The sequence below is a fragment of the Xenopus laevis genome, chromosome 1S, assembly GCF_017654675.1.
Source record: "Xenopus laevis strain J_2021 chromosome 1S, Xenopus_laevis_v10.1, whole genome shotgun sequence".
NCBI classification, from domain to species: Eukaryota; Metazoa; Chordata; class Amphibia; order Anura; family Pipidae; genus Xenopus; species Xenopus laevis.
This window is the reverse complement of record NC_054372.1, coordinates 24,641,860-24,660,795: the sequence shown is the minus strand read 5'-3', so window position 1 is coordinate 24,660,795 and position 18,936 is coordinate 24,641,860. Positions and strand designations below refer to the sequence as shown.

The following is an 18,936-nucleotide window of genomic DNA, read 5'->3' as shown; positions in this document are numbered from 1 at the left end:
TGCTGGTGGTGTTCCTGCATGAACATCTATCCCTTTCCTCCGAGCTCCTTTTACCACTTATATCAGGCTTTACTGCTTTCCTGGCTATATGGCGTTTTCTGAAATTTGTATGTAAACGAGTACAGGCAGGTAGCGACCTTTCCACATTTATCAGCTTGTACAATCACTTGCAAGTGCTCAGAAAGCAACGTGTTGCCATGAACAGAGGTACATCCAGATCCTTCTCTGGTGCCACCCAGTTATGCTCTTCTTCATTTATTAATACAGTACAGGAGGACTACAGAAAATATTCATCATTCATGCTGAAATGTTAACTGTATTTTCAAACTCTTTGCTTACTAGCTGCTGCCTATCACATGGAGTGCCCAAGTCCCCCACCCATGATGGATCATCCAGACGATGAAGCTTGCATGAACTAGGGGAATGAACATTGTGAAAGAAGGCAAAGATGGTGGCCAGACACAAACTGGAATCAAAGGCACATATGGAGTCCTGGGCTTCAGCTGGAGCCCAATAGATGTCCTTCAGGCCGGAGCCCAATAGATGTCCTTCAGGCCGGAGCCCAATAGATGTCCTTCAGGCCGGAGCCCAATAGATGTCCTTCAGGCCGGAGCCCAATAGATGTCCTTCAGGCCGGAGCCCAATAGATGTCCTTCAGGCCGGAGCCCAATAGATGTCCTTCAGGCCGGAGCCCAATAGATGTCCTTCAGGCCGGAGCCCAATAGATGTCCTTCAGGCCGGAGCCCAATAGATGTCTCCTTCAGGCCGGAGCCCAATAGATGTCTCCTTCAGGCCGGAGCCCAATAGATGTCTCCTTCAGGCTGAAGCTCAATAGAAGTCCTTCAGGCTGGAGTACAATAGAAGTCCTTCAGGCTAGAGCCACACAAATGACTAGGCAGCCAAAGTGGCTTTTCTGCCATCCATAGGGAAGCACCACTGGGCAAATATATTGCTTTCCAGTAGATGCCGGGTTTATCTGGCTAAGCCATGATACAAGTAATGAAGGAAATGGGAAGAAAGGGATGGGATATGGGAAGGAACAGTTCAGAGTGGAGTGTCCTGTACAAAAGCCACTGCCAATGAAACCTCCAGATTCTCCAGCAAGGACTGTAGCCCAGGCCGTTGGTTACGTTTGTTCTACAGAAGCAATGCAAGGATTTTTTGGCAACATCATAATAAAAGCTGAAGAGGGCAGTTAGCTCATTATGTTTCACAGGTTCCTAATCAACCTACTGCTGATCCAGTAGGGAAAAATTAATATTCCCTCTTCAATACACATTTAGTGATTTATCTATCAATAGTCCCAATATTATTCATACAAAACAATATTATTTATACAAAACACAATGCCCATTAACACCACATCCCTTAGCAAGTGACATGTTTTAATGATACACCATTACTGCCATAATCACACATTTACCATATGCAGTTTGTGCAATTGGCATATGCCTTTGCAAGGGCAAGTTAACCCCCACAATAACAATGTGCCTAATAAAAGAAATCATAATTTTAAGCAACTTTCCATTATACATTTTTAAACAATGTCAATGCTCTTGAAGTTTTTTGTATAGAAAATTGCCATTGAAAGCAGGATATGCTTAAAACATTTTTTCGTACTAAACGAAAAAAAAAACCCACCAAGACACTTTTAACTTTAAATTTGCAAAGTCTTTATTAAGAAATAACTTACTCATTCTCTGCTTGCGCTTCTCTTCAGAAATGGCGACAGGGCAACGATCCATCGTATGGAGCTCGATTTATCCTCCCTGGCTATCTCCTATAGAAGGCAGGGAAGACAAATAGAGTGCCGCACAATGGATCATCGACATTTCTGAAAAGAAGCGCAAGAGGAGAATCGGTAAGTTATTTCTTAATAAAGACTTTGCGAATTTAAATGTGTCTTGGTGTTTTTTTTTCGTTATGTAGAAACAAATTTTTTTTGTTGCTGGTCTTTTAAACCCTGGTTAAGATTTTTAAACAATGTTGCAAAATTCTTAGTTCTCCAGCAACGACAGGTCTGTTAATCAGCTGCCTTGTCTCACACAATGTTGCATTTCACTTGCGTTCGGCGCATACATGCGTCTTGTGCGAGTACAGCACCCTTTAAAATAACTGACTGCGTCTACGCCTGCGCTCCCCTGCGGCTGAACGGAAGAAAGTGAAACGCAGGGGAGCGCAGAAAAAAACACCCGTGTATAAGAGCCCTAAGGAATCTTTAGTGATTTAGAGGTCAGGGTGGAAAAGAAGAAAGTTCCAGTCACTGCTGCGACTACAAAACTGTGGTTTTAGCATAATAAACATTGTAAACACATGACTTCATACTGAGCTTAGCTCCTACTTTTTGAGAGTTTATCCCTTGCTCAGGCTAATAACAGTGTCCATTATTTCCTATGTGGAAAATGGGCAAATTGAACAGAGGTAAAGTTTGTGGCCTCAAGGTTTCCATATAGAGAAAAATGCGGCCCATGGAGTCATTCCTAGTGGGCTTGGTCCACATGTAAATTTATATATTAGTCCTCTGCAAGGGAACACCCGTAATATCTATGTGCTGAACCCCACACACCACGCTGCTTTCAATGCAGACACAGATCTAATCATAAATCTCCATCATGTAACTCAACAGGTGTTTGCCTTTAAATGGATGAGGTGGTAGCCCTGCCTCACAGAAACAACACACATCCTTAGCATTATACAGACACCTGTACAGACACTGCAGAAGATTATAACATTTTACCTGAACTGAAAACATAACAATTCTATATATTGTGCAAGGACAACGCTGCTTGTTGTACAGTATAGAAATAACTGTCCATTGTGAGCATTTGGCACATTGTGTTTTGTGTCGGTGGCACCGTGTTTTTATCAATGTTAGTATTAATAAAAAGTGCTGCTTGACATGCAACACAAGATTATTATATGTATTCCATAAAATTGCAATATGTAAAGTAAGCGTGCAACTGAAAACACAAATTCTTCATTCTGATGAATATGTCTACACTGAACACTGTAGCTCTGTGTGGTGAATCTGTGCAGCATCAGTGACGTTACATATCATTCGAACAGTTACAAGGAACTTTTCCCATGTTCTTTTAGTTACAAAATATTTCAATCTCAGAGAGAAAAAGATTTTAGGGGGTGAAAGTACTGGAAAGAAAATGATACCACTAAGAAAGATGCAGGTGCCAAGCTTGGGTACAAAATATCCCTGGCATACCACATGAACATGCTTATATGCTGCTTAAGTACAGGCATTACTAATCAGGCACTGGGTAAATGGCAGCTAGATTAGTCCTGTACATTTTGTAACTATAGAGGAGATATAGGGTCCCCGTGTGGCCCTACTTTATATACAGTTTCAATAAATATTAGTAAAACAAGTCAACCTCTAGACATTTTGGGGACCTGAAAAATAATTTGCTGTGGGGCCCAGTAATGAATCTGTGGCAGGCACTGAAATAAAGGCAATCTTCCAAAAAGTTGTAGAAATCAAGTAGAAAAGATTTATTGTGTCCTCCACGAAACACGTAAGGCGGAGGACACAAATCTTTTCTGCTTGATTTCTACAACTTTTTGGAAGATTGCCTTTATTTCAGTGCCTGCCACAGATTCATTTACGGTTGTCCGCTCCGTATGCTGAGGGCTCAGGGCGGTGCACCTGGGCCGCTTCCTAAATGTGGCGAGGAAATACTCAACTCTTGAAAACCCCTTCTCTGCTTCATTACAATATTGTGGGGCCCAGTAATATCTAGTTATGCCACTGATCGGAAAAGTGCCACTGGTGGTGTACATCAACACAGACTCAATGATGCAGTTTGTTCTGTGGCAACCCAAGGACCTTATACTCTGCAAATAGCACTTTTATACATAAAATGCAGGTTTGCAGCCCATTTTTCCTTCTGGACTTCATAAAGCCCCTTGTGTTGAGTTATGGTGTGGGGAAAGTTATGGTGCGTGGATTGAGTTATGGTGGCCATACACGGGCCGATAAAAGCTACCGATATCGGTTATTTAGACCGATTCGGCAGTTTATCTGCCCATATGTGGGGGGCTCCCGACGGGTCCAACCGATCAATATCAGGCCAAAAATCGTCCAGATATTGGTCAAGTTTGATTTTTCGTACGATCCAGGACTGCATCAGCTAGTTGATGCGGTCCTGCGAACCATCGGAGCCCAGTCGTAGTATCTTAATCCGATCGTTCGGCCCCAGGGCCGAACATTCAGATTCATCCCAGCCTTTAGTGGGCATATCGGGTCAAGATCCGCTTGTTTGCCGACCTTGCCAAACGAGCGGATCTTATAGTGTATGGCCACCTTTAGACCAGTGATCCCCAATCAGTAGCTTGCGAACCAACCCGTGGATGTTGCTCCCAGTGGGCCCCAAAGCAAGTGCATATTTTTTAATTTTGGGTTTGGAGGCAAGTTTTGATGGCATAAAAAACAGGTGTGCTGCTAGATAGAGACTCCTGTAGGCTCTAGTCAACATAGAGGCTACCAAATAGCCAATCACAGCCCATAACTGCAATTTTCTGACAAAGAACAGAGTGTGTGGAGGCTTTGAAAACACTGTATGGTCATTTGAAAGGGGAGTAGGCATTAGCGTTGCCACCTGGCCGGTAAAAATGACGGTTGATCCCAATGTTATTAATAGGGAAAAAAAGATAATAAATATATAGGAAGGCCGGTATTTTTTTTTTTTCCAGAAAAGGTGGCAACCCTAGGGTGGGGAAGGGCCCCGGTGGATGAGAAACAATAACAAAACTGAGCCCAATCCATGTAAGTAAAAGGCTAAAGTAAAGCAACGCTGGAGCTCTGTCCATAACATTGGTAAACATTGGTAAAGAGCAAGTGGAAAGTTAAGGACTATGGGCCACGTCACACAGGCAATTTGTAGCACAATTATTCCATTTCTTTGCATAGGGATAAGTCACCCCAGTGACACTGCACAGCCAGTCCCCACTAGAGAAGATAATGTTACAGCTTGTTATGGGCCACAAGTAGTATGGTCCCTGTATCAGTAGTATTTATATTCTTAATACAAGGTAAGTAAAGTAACCCTTTCTTCAAACTAGTCCTCACCCTGTAGCAAACCAGATATTGACTAATATGCATTCGATTTTATGGAAGACACATTGTCCATGTGAAAGGCAAAAGCAGAGAGTGAGTGTCCCGCCCTCTCCCGCGGTAGAACAGGTGAATGAGCAGGTGCAGCAGCTGAAGCAGCCCGGACACACACACACAGACAAGCAACAGGGTCCGGACAAAGCGGGGAAGCCTTACCTGCTCAGCTCCATTCTCCTCACTCAGACACAAGCCCTTTCCTGAGAATGTCCCGTTCCTGCGCCCGTAGCTGCAGCACCTGTGAGTGAGGCAGGCTGAGCCCGGTGTCAGGCAATTAAGCGGTCACGTGACCCCACCTGACTGGAAAACTCTCTGGAAGTTGAACAGGTTGAACGCGTGTGCGTGTAACCCTTTCCCCGCGGGCTCGCTGCGACCGGCTTCAACCACAATCGAGCTGCTGTGCGTGGGGAATGTTAAACAAACACAGTCACGCTCGGCTGCTCTGCAAAATACTGGGCTGGTGCAGGTTACACACAGGTATTCTGCTGCTGCTGCCGCCTATTACCCTTCCTCTCTTTTACTTGTTGCACTGGTTCCGCATTCCACCCCCGCAAAGTTACAAGAGTGGTTTGTACCGCAGGCCCAGTCTGTACTGAGGTGGAACCTCCATTTTACATCCCCTGATTTTAAGTTTCCCCTCATTTTACATTGTTGCTTTGTGGTCCCACCTTTATATATTAATCATAATACATTTCCCTGATTTTACACCATTTTTTTTCTGGTTCCCTGTAAACTGGGGGTTCTACTGTATATTCTGTAATATGACTAATGTACACGATTTTGGCTTTCAGGAGGAACCCCTCCCAATTATAGAAAAAATACTTTTTTCTGTTTCAGAATGAAAGAAAATATAATTGTAAAGGTGGTTAGCACAGGGAGATCCGCTCGTTTGGCGATGTTGCCAAACAAGCAGATTAGTGGGTCGGGCAGGTTCAGACCTCGCACACCTCTTTGTGGATGTTGAGCACTTCTCCTGCTCTCACCACCCGCCACCTTCAAATGCCAACTTTCGGCTTTATAGCCCCACGCCTGCATGCCCCGTTCCTTTTGTGACATCATCGACGGGGCGGCACGGGTCTATAAAAGGAACCTGGAAGTCTGATGCGGGTTGTGGGAGGGCGGGTCTGGTTTTACCTGACCCGCACACAGGGTCGGACTGGGGGGCCCACCGGGACTCCAGTCCAGGGACGCTGTCCAGGGCCAGCTCCAGCCCCTCTACTGTGACTTTGCAGGCCAGGAGATCAGGAGAGGGGGTCTGGCCCGGCGGTGGCCCATGAGGGCGGGGCCCACTGGGTTTTTTACCGGGTGTCCCGCTAGTCCAGTCTGACCCTGCCCGCGCATAACTAGAGCAGATCCCTCCCCGATATGCCCACGTTGAGGTGGGCAATATCGGGCTGATCTGAACTGATTGTGGGCCCTAGGGCCCAACGATCAGATCAGAATGGAGGCAATATCGAACAGATGCAGAAGCAGACCCTGCCCTGCCCGATCGACATCTGGCCGACTTTCGGCCAGATATCGACCAGGGAAGCCCAGTGGTGGGCCACATACACAGGCTGATAAACTGTCGACTTGGTCTGTCGGCAGCTTTTATTGGCCAGTGTATGGGGGCCTTAAGCAACTTTCCAGTATAAAGTAAACATTCCTATTAATGTTATGTTTCCTAGTAAATATTGCTGCTGAAAGCAATGTATATCAAGTCAGTGAGGATAATCCTGGCTCTACATGGGGCAGTGTGTTTGATATCCTTCATTTCTGCTCAATAGTTTTCAGGGTCAGCAGAGGCAGTGCAGAAAATCAGAGCCACACATAGGCCAAACCTCCCAATATTTTAAAAATCAAAAGAGGAACAAAAAGTTGTGCCATACACAGCACAGCAAAAAAAAAAAAAAAAACAATTGGGCAATTAGTATGTCCATTTTACAAAATTCAGCAGGTTATGAAAGTTTGAACATATTTCTGGGAGTTTTACTGCAATGTTTTATGTCACAACAGTTTTGCTAATGAAAGTGAATTGTCCTATGCTAGTCTCAGTTCTCCTAAGAGACCTGCTTATCTGAAATAGTTACACTTGTTTCTTTGCTTATCTTAAATTGTTACAAAAGTATTTAAATGGAGCTGCCGACTGTTCTGGGCTCTCTGTCAAAAAGCCTCTTATTTTACTTAAGTTTCAGAAACTTTGTCTGGCAGTGCAGGAGATCAAAGAAAGTCGGGATATTTCAGTAAGAAACCAAGGATTGCAGGCTGAGCTGTCAAAATTGGGACTGTCCTGCAGAAAACGGGACAGTTGGGAGGTATGCATAGGTTGATAAATACTGCTGACACAGCAAGCCAGCAGTTTATTGGTCCATGTATGGGGTCTCCCAACAGGCTTCCTCTTCCGATAATCATCCAGATATCAATCAGCACCACATTAGTTTGTTGGTACAGTCCTCACTCCCACTGCCTGTATTTACTGTCATTGTGATTTGATTGGTGGGCGCTACCTTAAAGTGGCCATACACTATCAGATCCGCTCCCTGATATGCCCACCAAAGGCAGGGTAATTTCGGGCTAATCCAATCGTTCAGCCCTAGGGCCAAACTATCGGATTACAACAATGGCCATGGGAACTGATGTGACGAAGATCGAATCAACTAACCAATGCAGACCTTGATCGCCAGGGGATATCAAACCTGCCTGATTGATATTTGCCCAGTTTTTGGCCAGATATCGATCAGGGAGGCCCGTCGGAACGCCCCATACACGGGCCACCTTTAGTGACATCACCAAACAATCTTCAAGTGTCTGGCCATCTTAAAGGATGTCAACCCTAATAAAACCCAATTCTAAGCATCTTTCCAATGTGAATTTATTAAAAATAATTAGTGCTTAAAAGTTATTTGTAAATGTATTTGCTACATTTATACTGCTTTCAATAGCAATTTATATCCAAATAACGTAAAAAACATTGTAATGAGTGTATATTGCAAAGATGCTTAGAAATATGTTCTCTTTTATTAGGCAAAAAAATTATATTTTGGGTTGACATGTCCGTTAAGTGAGCCAGTGAGTGATGGGGAATGGGCATGGAATGGGGGTTGTGGGTGCAAGAGTACAGTAAAGCTGGCAGGGTGCTTGGCCTAGTAATATTACCTTGGGTACTTGCAGGAGTCCAAAAGAGACGGGGAAAATATAATGCAACCTGCTGTAAAAAGGATATTAGAATTTTTTGGAAACTTTGCCTCTGCCAAACCATCCCATATGTATCCTTCCAACTCAAACACACATGGGTCATGTGACAGGTTGCCCCCTGCTGACACAAAATGAGCATTGGGATGGGGCAGATAATTGCTTGGGTATCTTACAACCCAACCCTATTCATGGTTTATGCCCTAAAAGGTGCACTGGCTCCATGCCGGACATGGTGGTGGTGTCTTCCTAGTTCACATGGGTGCAGACCCTGATGTTCAGGTGTGAGTGCCATATTATTTTTGAACAAATAATTGTGCCTCATTTTTCTTTGCATCCAAGCAGGGTCTGTTTTCTTGTTGCACCTGCTTAAGACTCTGTGGTTAATCTGACTGGTTTCCTGGTTTGGATCCATGCCCATTATTTAAATTCTACTGTTTGCCAACTGCCTTGACCTCTTGCCCCGATGTTGGACTTGAACCTGACTTGTCAACCTTGAACCTTGGTCAGCCTTATTGATTTTGATGATTGCTCCATGCCCAGACCTCTGGCCTGAATTATGATTCCACTTCTTGTCTACTCTATCTGCTGTTACGCTGTTTGACGTCCCAAGAGGGAATCTCCATAATTGCTACTGCAGAAATCCAGGCGCCCCTAAAGAGCATTAGGAAAGACCTGCATATTCAGAGCTCTCCAGCTTCAGTGATGCAGACTGATAACTTGTGAACATGACAGGCCCTAGTTCTCCATTATATGTGTTCAAATTAGGGTACACACTTCTTTTTATCCTCTACACTATTTTCTAAAGCCTGCCACATGATAGAAAGCTTCGCTCTAACCACCACCAGGATACCATAACCCCTCCTGGGACCTTGTGAAATAGCGTTTCCCTGTCACTCAGATACATCCCTGTTCCCTTTTATTTAAATTTGATTAATCTTTCCTTCTGTGCTGAGATCTCTGAGGCCACAGCGTCCTTATAGACATGTAATGAGTAAGTAAGGGCTTTACATCAGCGGCACTGGAATGGCACATACGTTGTCTTGGGAAAGTGCAGGAAAACAGCATTTAGCAGCCACAAGGCACTGATAGCTGCTTATCCTTGGGAGTGGCAGCAATATATTTGAGCAGTATTAAAGGTAAACAATAACACCAAAAAATGAAAGTGTCTTAAAGTAATGAAAATATAATGTTGCATTGCCCTGCATTGGTTAGGGCAGAGACACAAGGGCAGAATCGGGAAAGATTAGTTGCCCGGTGACAAATCTCCTCTTCTTAGGGGCGCATCTCCCCGAACTGCCTTCTCTGCGTTACCGCCGGCTAGAATGAAAATTGCCGCTGGGATGGCACTCGGATCGCTTCGTTTTCTGAAGTTGCCCAAGTTTACTCATGAGGCAACTTTGGGCGACTTCGGAAAACGAAGGGCTCTGAGTGCCATCCCGCCGGTGATTTGCATTCTAGCCGGCAGGAAGGCAGTTCGGGAGATTAGTCGTCCCAAATCGCAGCGTGTGTCTCTGCCCTAAAAGTTCTGTGTTTGCTTCAGAAACACAACTAAAATGTATATAATTAAGCAGCTGTGTAGCCGTGGGGGCAGCCATTCCAAGCTGAAAAATGAGAAAAGGCACAAGATATACAGCAGATAACAGATAAGCTCTATAGTATACAATGGGATTCTTCAGAACTTATTTTTTATCCACTCTGTGTCCCGTGCTTGAATGGCTGCCCCCATGGCTACACAGCAGCTTCTTTATATAAACTATCATTGTTTTTCTGAAGCAAAAACTGTACAGAGCAACTGTACATAATATTGTCATTCCTTTAAATTTTTTGGTGTTACTGTTTTAACATAATATAAAAAAAATTTAAATATAAGCCGCTACAAATTGATTGCAGGCGATGGCCATATAAGTAAGACAGTGTTACCTACAACAAGTACATTCAAGAACAATCAAGATCCCCTCCACGTGTCCTTATTTATTGGAAGGTACTGTATCTGCTTGAAGTTTTAATAGATGCTGCTCGTGATGATCAATATTGGATGGATGGAACTATTTCTCCATCTATGAGTGGCACCCATGACTAACTCAATCTCATTCAGACAATCTCAATCTGATGCCTATTTTATAAAGAGCCGTCTCACAGCAGTGGTCAATATAAGTTGGTTGCTTTATTCATACAAACAATGCATACACAGGACTATATTGTTTGAAGACTGCATTAGTTTTAACTCTGTAACAAAAAGTAACTAAGTTAAACAATTATGAAAATATAAATCTTTTCGTAGGGCAAATATTCCCAATAATACAAAGTTTACATAAAAACATTCATTCTCCTCTATCCATATGCAAACAAGATAGGAAAAAATAATTCAAGACACTTGTCATATTTATACAGAGAGACTATTTTGGCTTATACACAAACCACAAAGTTGTCAGCTTGAATCATAGCTGGGCATTCTCAACCAGGAAAGCTTGTTCCAACAAACAACCTTTATGTGGAACTGCAGAACCCCTACGCAAAGAGCTTCAGTTCAGCTGCATCAGTGCCAAAACATGCTTGTACTCGCTAACAGGAAGTCCTTTTAAATGGTGAAATGTAATAAACATACTGGAGCAAAGTTATAAAAGAGTGAAAATTAAGTTCACCAGAGGGAAATAAAACTTTCTATTCACTTGTATAGGGTTTTTAAGGGCATAGTTATCAAAGGGTGAAAACAGAGTTCGCTAAATATTCTACATGGTGAAGTGGCTAGCTATTTTTCACCCTTATGGTTTAATATACAGCTGAGTAATTTTCACCCTTTTATGGATATGCCCATATGTCTCCAATTCAATAAAATGAAGTGGACCCTGCACATTTTGGGGGATAGTTATGAATGAGTGAAAATAAAGTTCACCAGAGGGGAATACCCAAGCTTTTTTATTAACTTTTATAGGGTTTCTAAGTGCACATATACCTATATCTCAAAGAAAGAAACAAACAGAGTTCACCCTTTGATAAACATTCCACTTTATATCCTACATGGTGACGTGGTGAGCTCCCTTTTCACCCTTCACATACTAGGGCATAGTTATGAAAGAGTGAAAATAAAGTTAACCAGAGGGGAATACTCAAACTTTCTATTCACTTGTATAGCATTTTAAGGATATAGTTATCAAAGGGTCAAACCAGGGTTCGCTAAATATCCTACATGGTGAATTTGTGAGCTCTTTTTCCCCCTTACATACTGGGACATAGTCATCAAAGAATAAACATAAAGTTGACAAGAGGTGAATACACAAGCTGTCTACTCACTTGTATAGGGTTTATTGGGGCATAGTTATCAATGGGTGAACACAGAGTCAGCTAAATACCCCACATGGTGTAGGGGTGAGCTCTTTTTTTCTCCCTTATGGTTTAATGTAGAGCTGAGAAATTCTTCTCTGGCAAATAGCTTTATATTTTTTACCCTTTTATGTATATGCCCTTATGGCTCAGATTTAAACCTTAGTATAAATTCAGAACTTCAATGAACTGGAATGAAATGGTGGAAAACAACATGATGCATAACACATACAGGAACCTAGTTATCAAAGAGTGAAAACAGAGGTCACCAGAGGGGTACATACCAGTTTTCTATTCACTTGTATACAGTTTGTAAGGGCATCAAGTTATGATTTAAGTTATCAAAGAGTAAACACAAAAGTTCACCCTTTGATAAACTGGCTACTAAATATTTTACATAGGTTGAGAGCTTGGAAATTCCTCTCTGCTGAAGTGGTGAACTCTATTTTTATCTTTTTTTAAATATGCTCTTATGTCTCAAATTCAAACCTTTCCCATTAAGCAAAATATTATATGAGGGTGTTCTCTTGCGTTTTCATCAATGTTTGGTAACATCATATTCAAACAAGTTGTAAAAAAAGGTTTAGAACAGTCCCTTGGCAGAATGGTCAGCGTAACAAGTACAAAATTTACTGTAAATTCAAAATAGTATAGAACCTTTTCATATATATCTATATTTATACTTTAGAATGGTTTCAGACAATATGCAGGCATTTATGTTAATCCCAGAGTATTCTGTTGGTCAAATAATCTGCATCACAGACAATAACTGATATGGTAAAGCAGGTGTCAATCCCAAAACAATGCATGCCTTAAACTAGAATATTTAGGGCCTTGCTTGAGAGATATAATACAAGTAAGTTCTAGCAACAGATGGATACAAAGGATGAGTTGTATCATGCTAGTGCAAGTCTAATATTCTCATTATTTCAAGCACAGAATAAAAACCAAGACCTTTTTGGGATTCAGATTTTAACGCTGGTGGAAAACAATGTTTTTTTGTGTCTTTTCACTGCTGGATTTGCCCCACGCGGAGGCAATATGTTATAAAGAAATAATGTCATGCTGTATTATTATGGAAAGAATCATGCTTATTTCCCACCTTCCCTAGGTTTTTTGCATGTCTTGATTGGAGAAAGTTCCTTTACTTAAAGCCTTTGGAGGACTTGTAGGCGATGTGGAATATGTCAACTTCAGTGAGCTACAAATGTATATGCTTTATATGCCAACAAATAATTACTTCAAGGTTTAAGAGGAAACACAACCTATAGGGTCTACTGCTAAAGATTTGTTTGCATCTGCTTTGGACAAATAGGGCCAGGGGCACATGATTTAATTTCCCATGCAGGGGGTTTGCATAGGGTGTTCCCTGCATTGGCTGGTGTGCAAGGGTGTAAAGAGAAGAAACAGCGTAGCTTCTCCCAGGCCAGTACAACTTTCTATGATCATCAATGAAAGTTCAAGTCATGTCTGATCACCAAATGTGACCTCAGAGCCTGGAAAAAACACTGGTTGGTTCCCATCTCCAACATTATTGGATCTGCCAAAGGGGTTCTTGTGTTTGTACTGGGCTACAGAAAAGCTCATTCTCTTCACATCCAGGTTCATAGAACATACAACAATCTCTGCTTAGGCCCCACCACATGTCCCTCTGTCTAAGTGTTTATTAATGTTATCAAAGGGCCACTGTTCAGTTCTGCTGGAGTCAGAGCTAGATGGTGAGGGGAGCCTAGAAATATATATATATGCTCTTCAGTTAACTGTAACAACTCACAATGTGTCACTGGCACCAAAAGACTGTAGGCAAAAAAGTGGCAGAAGCATTCCCTAGTTTCACTGACCGATAACCTTTATATGAAGTAGACTAGTGGATACCTTTGTTTTCTTTAGCAAGAAAAGTGATACCCAACATTTGAAATTTTTTTGACTATTTCTGGTCTTTTTAAGACTATGGCATATGTGGTGTTTTACCATCAATATTATTTCTGGCAGTGGGAAGCAAGTCACCCTAGCTGGGCAAAAAGCACTCCACACAAATGCAGAGTTTTACGGGGAGAACAAAGGCATATCTAAGTCAAGTGAAAGGAATCCACAGCAGGTAGAAGTATTTTGATCGCCAACACAAGTAGCAGTAATCTAAGCATTGTGTGTCATAGCTCTTAACAGACTTGTAGTTGAGCAGATGTTGAGAGCTACAGGATATTCCCTCTGTATATGAGTTAGACAGATGCTTTTAGCAGCAACAGGAGGCTTGAAGCAGTCCAATAACTACTACAACCAACTTCTTTACCAAGCCAACATGATTTAAATGGCAGGCATTACTGGGAGGTACAGTATACATCTACAACAGTTGGAGCTCTACACTTGGGATTAGAATACTCGATTGCAAATATAACACTGTATAAATAAAATAACCCAATGAAACAGTGGATAGACTGAAATTGATTTTGGTACAATGCACGTAGCATGTGCCTCTATGCTGGAGACTACCAAGACCATACACAGATAAGGTATCATACAGTCACACACATAATCTTGTTGCTGCTAAGAAGACATTTCTCAGAAATGTTCAGCTTGGCATAGCTACCAAAATATTGCTCATTGCGTTACCCATAGCCCTCCTGTTTGATTCTTGGACTAAGACAATATTGACAAAAATACATAAATCTTTTGCTTAATATTAAAATGCTGTTGCTGATATTAAAGTCCAACTGATTCTAGCCCAACAGAAGTCTTATTTACTTACAGCTCAATGATATGTAAACATTCTTTCATTATTAGCACGCCAGTGCGTTATCAGTTGTTAGCAGCAAAGCTCTGTCCTCTACAGTCAATGGCAGCACACATTTTCTCATAACAAAAATTATGTTTTTTGGTTGGAGTTGTATCTGTCCCTTCTCCAGAGTCAGAAACCGTGATGGGACTATCTCTGGCAAACACTTCAGTAGATTCTCTCCATAGGCAGTCAGGTGTGATTTTAAAAGTATAGTTATTGCACTTGGGTCTGTATATATGCGTCTTATTGTTTTGCCTGCTGTTTGAAGTGGCGATTTTGATTTTCAACGTGGCATCAACACGGTCCACAACTGTGTATGTGCCAAGGCTTCCATCATCAAATCCAACAATAATATTGAGGTGTCTCTGTGACAAAGCCAAAAAAGTTGGAGTCTTATACAATGAACAAGCACCAATATTTTTCCCATCTGCAAGCCTCATTACGATTAAGCTGGAGACAGAATTATCCTCGTCATCTTCACAGCGGAAACCAATGTAGACAAGGTAACGACCATCGCAGGACAGGCACTGCTTCCATATCATCCCTGATGCATGCACAATCCGAAGTTTGCCACTTTGTAAATCAAGGACATTAAATTTCTCATCACCGTGCGTTATGATGCCAAGTTTCCCATTTGGGGAAATCTCAAAGTCTTCAAGATGTTTCAGAAAATTACACGGAAGCTGAACTCTTCTACAAATTGCTTCCTCTGCAAGGCTCCAGATGTTCACAGTTTCTGCAGATGTAAGGAAAACCACAAAATCTGGACAATCCGGGATTAATCGAAAACTCACAATTGTTGCTCCGTCATCACAACAGAATTTTTTTGTTATGCTTCCTGTCCATAAACTTACAGCTAAGAGTTTGTTCTGGGTCATGCCAACCAAAAAGGTATTTGCAGTTGTTATAAGTGCATTCTTAAAGGCAGCTAGGATATTACAAACTTTATGTCCTGTTGCTAACCTCCACACCCTGGATGCATTTTGTTCACAGAGAGAGACAATAAACTGGTCATTGTGGGTAATCAGTAGCTGGGATATTCTTTGTCCGCAGATTCGGAAGAGATTTTCCCCTGTGCCGGTGTGCCATACATACTGGCTGCATTTCTCATCTGATGTGACCATTAGGTCGCCCGTCGTTGTAAGCACACACTTTTCAACAATACTTTCATGCTTAAAGGAGGACTCAATAAAACCAGTGTTAAAATTCCATTTTTGAACAGATTCTGATCCATCCAGCGAATATACATAGTCTCCTCGGTTTGACAATATAATCTTGTGAATAGCTCTTCCGGTTTTGTCAATATTAGACATTGCTGTTAAAATATCAATATCCCAGATGGAAAGAACACCACTGACGGTCAGCGACAGGAGTAAGTTATGATGGCTCGATTTCACTAACTTTACTATGTTTCCTGAGATTTCTTGTAAACTTGCCATACATTGACCGGTATCTCGACGCCAAACAAAAACAGATGAGGTATTTTCCATGGAAGCAATTATACAGTCGCAATTTTTGGAGAGCACAGCAGATATGAATCTTTCATTATGCTTAGCCCGAAACTTTTCTGAGACCTTCCACATATGTGTGTCAAGAAGTTCAATGCTTGATGCTTTGCAGATAAGGATTGCACTTTGGTCTTCAGAAAGTTCAGTGCTGACCATTTCACTGTCCTCCTTTGCACAATCGAACTCTTCAGTTAGCTGGGGGTTTGTTATGTCCTCAATGCTCCAAACAGAAAGGCAACCTTCATTGTCAATCATAACCATTTCTTGACTTGTTTCAAGAACAAGGATATATTTCACAAAACCACCAGAAAAATCGGATGTAACTGTACATAACTTTTCTCCAGTCCCTAAATGAAAAATAGTAGTAGTATTGAGGTACTGCCCACAAAAGGCATAGATTCCATCAGAAGAACACTGTATACAAGTGACTTCATACCAGCAGTGGAAGTTATACAGGGGCCACCCATAAAGCAAATCAATGACATTAACATTTTTGCTTGATTCCAGCCAACCAAGAGCATGTGTGTTTGACAAGGTAAAGCCATGGATAACACTAGATTCTCCACTGAGCCCACTGTGCTTTGAACCTTTAATTTCTACTTCTGCCAAAAGGCATGAATTTAAGTTGTCATAGATTAATAGGGTGTTGTTGGTTGTAGATACAACAAGATATTTTTCATCTGCTGTAAGTTTCATACCTATAATTACAAACTGGGCTGTTGTGATTTGTCTGAGAAGCTGCCTCGAGTCTACGTCCCATGTGCTAATAGAACCATTTTCGAGTGCAGCGATAATTATATTTGGGCTATATGTTGGAAGAATCTCCATGACATGCAATGAACTTGTGGACAGAGAAATTCTCTCAGGACTGTACGTCACATCCATTGAAGAATGTAGGGGCACAATAGAACAGTATTTAGGGCCATCTTTGTCACATTGTACAAGAAGGTTGCGGAACTTAGGCAAGGAGCTTACAACAGGCAGAAGGATTTGTTGTAGTTCAGCAGAAAGTGACCCTGGATTCTTTAATATTTTATGTTTAATGCTCTCAAGGGTGCTTGCAAGAAACTTCAATTCTTTTTGTTGCGAGCAGTTATAAGCTACATCAATGTCACTCAGGGCCCTTTCCAATTGACCTATTTTGATCATTGTGTAAAGCCAACTAAAGTTCATAGTAATACCAGTCATCAGCTCCTCCATCATACCACTTCTTGTCAGGTGATGCAACAATTCTGTCATTTTTCTGTGGTTGACAAAAAAGATATCAGGCTCTAAGGGGTTGCACTGGAATGCCCAAGGTTGTTCTGGTGGTTGCCTATCAAATGACGTTTGTTCATTGTAAAGCTTGTTCTCGTCTATAATGCTTCTACTTTCTTTGCGAATGCAGTTTTCAAAATATTGAGGCTCACTGTAAAAAGGTTTCTTTATTCCACCTGACCAAACGCCCAAGAAATATTCTGCCATGTTGCAATGCATCTCTTGTAAATCATCAGCATTCTGTAGATAGAACTTCTGAGCCACAAGTTGCAGGTGTCTATTTGCCCAGACTAAAAGGGTAACATTTCTGACCTGTCTCTCTACAAGATATCCAGTAAGGTCCTCCTTAAGGTGGGCAATCATTACATATGGTATTCTTAATGGACTATATGGTTTCATGTTAGACAAGACCTCGCTCATTACAATGTTATCAAGTGCTAAGATGTCCTCCAGTTCTACCTCGCTAAGCCCTGTTGTTGCCATTGTAATGTAACCAAGAGCCCTTGAAACAAACCTTGGTCCACATTTGTTTTCAAGAGACCAGAATAGCTGCTCTATGTTCCTATGAACAGTAACACAAAGAGTTGAACCGTCAACATCTTTATGAGATCTCCAGTTCCTGACTTCTCTAAAGGTTAGATTTACAAACATTGGCAGAGTACACTTTGAAAAGGCTTCATTAACATAAATTTGTTGCCCTGATGTTACTTTTCGTTTGACTCTGAGTAGCTGATGCTTGAGTATTTGGCTGCACATTTTTTTGTCCCTAGGAATGAGTTCAATGTAACTATCCTCATTGTGTATAAGGCACCGTAATTTTTGGAGGATTCCGTGTTTGTTTGGCAGTGTTGATATGATGATACGAACTGTGCGGGGGAGATGAACTGGCAGCCACCAAAGTTTTCTTGCATCGTCGCTGTCTGAAAGCTGCTCCACACCATCTAATATGACTACTAGGGGTCTGTGAAATGAAGACTCATTCAACAAATTCAGAAAGAGCTCGTGGAGGTTCAGAATCTTCTTTGGACGACTCTGTAGTAAACATCTGTAATTCACTGCCAGTTGTTCGCATATGCTTTGCAGCAGGCAGTGTAACGCAGAGCTCATGTCTGTTGACCCTAAAAATCTTACAACCACTACAGGATCTGAGTCTGGTCCCATTTCTTCCTGAAGCCATGAACAGGCCTGTAATACAGAAATATGGTGGGTTCAAACAGTATATTTGCTTAGCAATCTGATAAAACATGGCTTTGCTTAATACTATAATACAAAACATAAATATAGAACATCTAAACGTTCGCTAGTAGCATTCGTTTGACATCACTCACCAACCCAACACATTCAGCTGGTGCTAACTGCATCTGATGGGGTTTAGGCACATTTGACTCTCCTTCAATTTTCTAAGTATCAACATTCTAACTTTGCTTTGCAGGATTATATTACCTACTGAAGGGACTGTAATTCTAAAAGGCAGGTGGCAGTCAGCATTGGTTCTGCCATAGTTATTAGGGTAAGTATACTGTACATATGTGTGAGCACAGGCTGAAATGGACCATATAAAGGTAACTCATCACCATGTCCAACATCTGCATCTCATTACAGAATCCCAGTTCCTACAACTTACAATGCATCTAAAGAGCACCGAAGACAGGGTAAGGGTAAAAATAGGTGTAAAGATTGCTTCAGTTGTATTAATCCAAACCAACCAATGAGTAGGGCCCATTTAACGGTCACTGTTGGTTACTAGAACTGGAAAAAACTTGATCTGTTATATTAGG

General features: G+C 41.7%; 2 protein-coding genes across 2 annotated transcripts in view; both read right to left on the bottom strand.

Annotated features, from left to right (window-relative positions):
• Positions 1-5,642, bottom strand: part of LOC108706563 — a 29,956-nt gene extending 24,314 nt beyond the window's left edge. Inside the window, exon 1 of the mRNA XM_018243088.2 lies at positions 5,282-5,642. The gene's annotated coding sequence lies outside the window, so the exon portion shown is untranslated. The remainder of the gene's footprint in view (positions 1-5,281) is intronic.
• A 4,799-nt stretch (positions 5,643-10,441) lies between these two features.
• Positions 10,442-18,936, bottom strand: part of nwd2.S (NACHT and WD repeat domain containing 2 S homeolog) — a 94,212-nt gene continuing 85,717 nt past the window's right edge. The window contains exon 7 of the mRNA XM_018243086.2: positions 10,442-18,343. Within this exon, the coding sequence (XP_018098575.1) occupies positions 14,414-18,343 (3,930 nt within the window). The 3' untranslated portion in view covers positions 10,442-14,413. The remainder of the gene's footprint in view (positions 18,344-18,936) is intronic.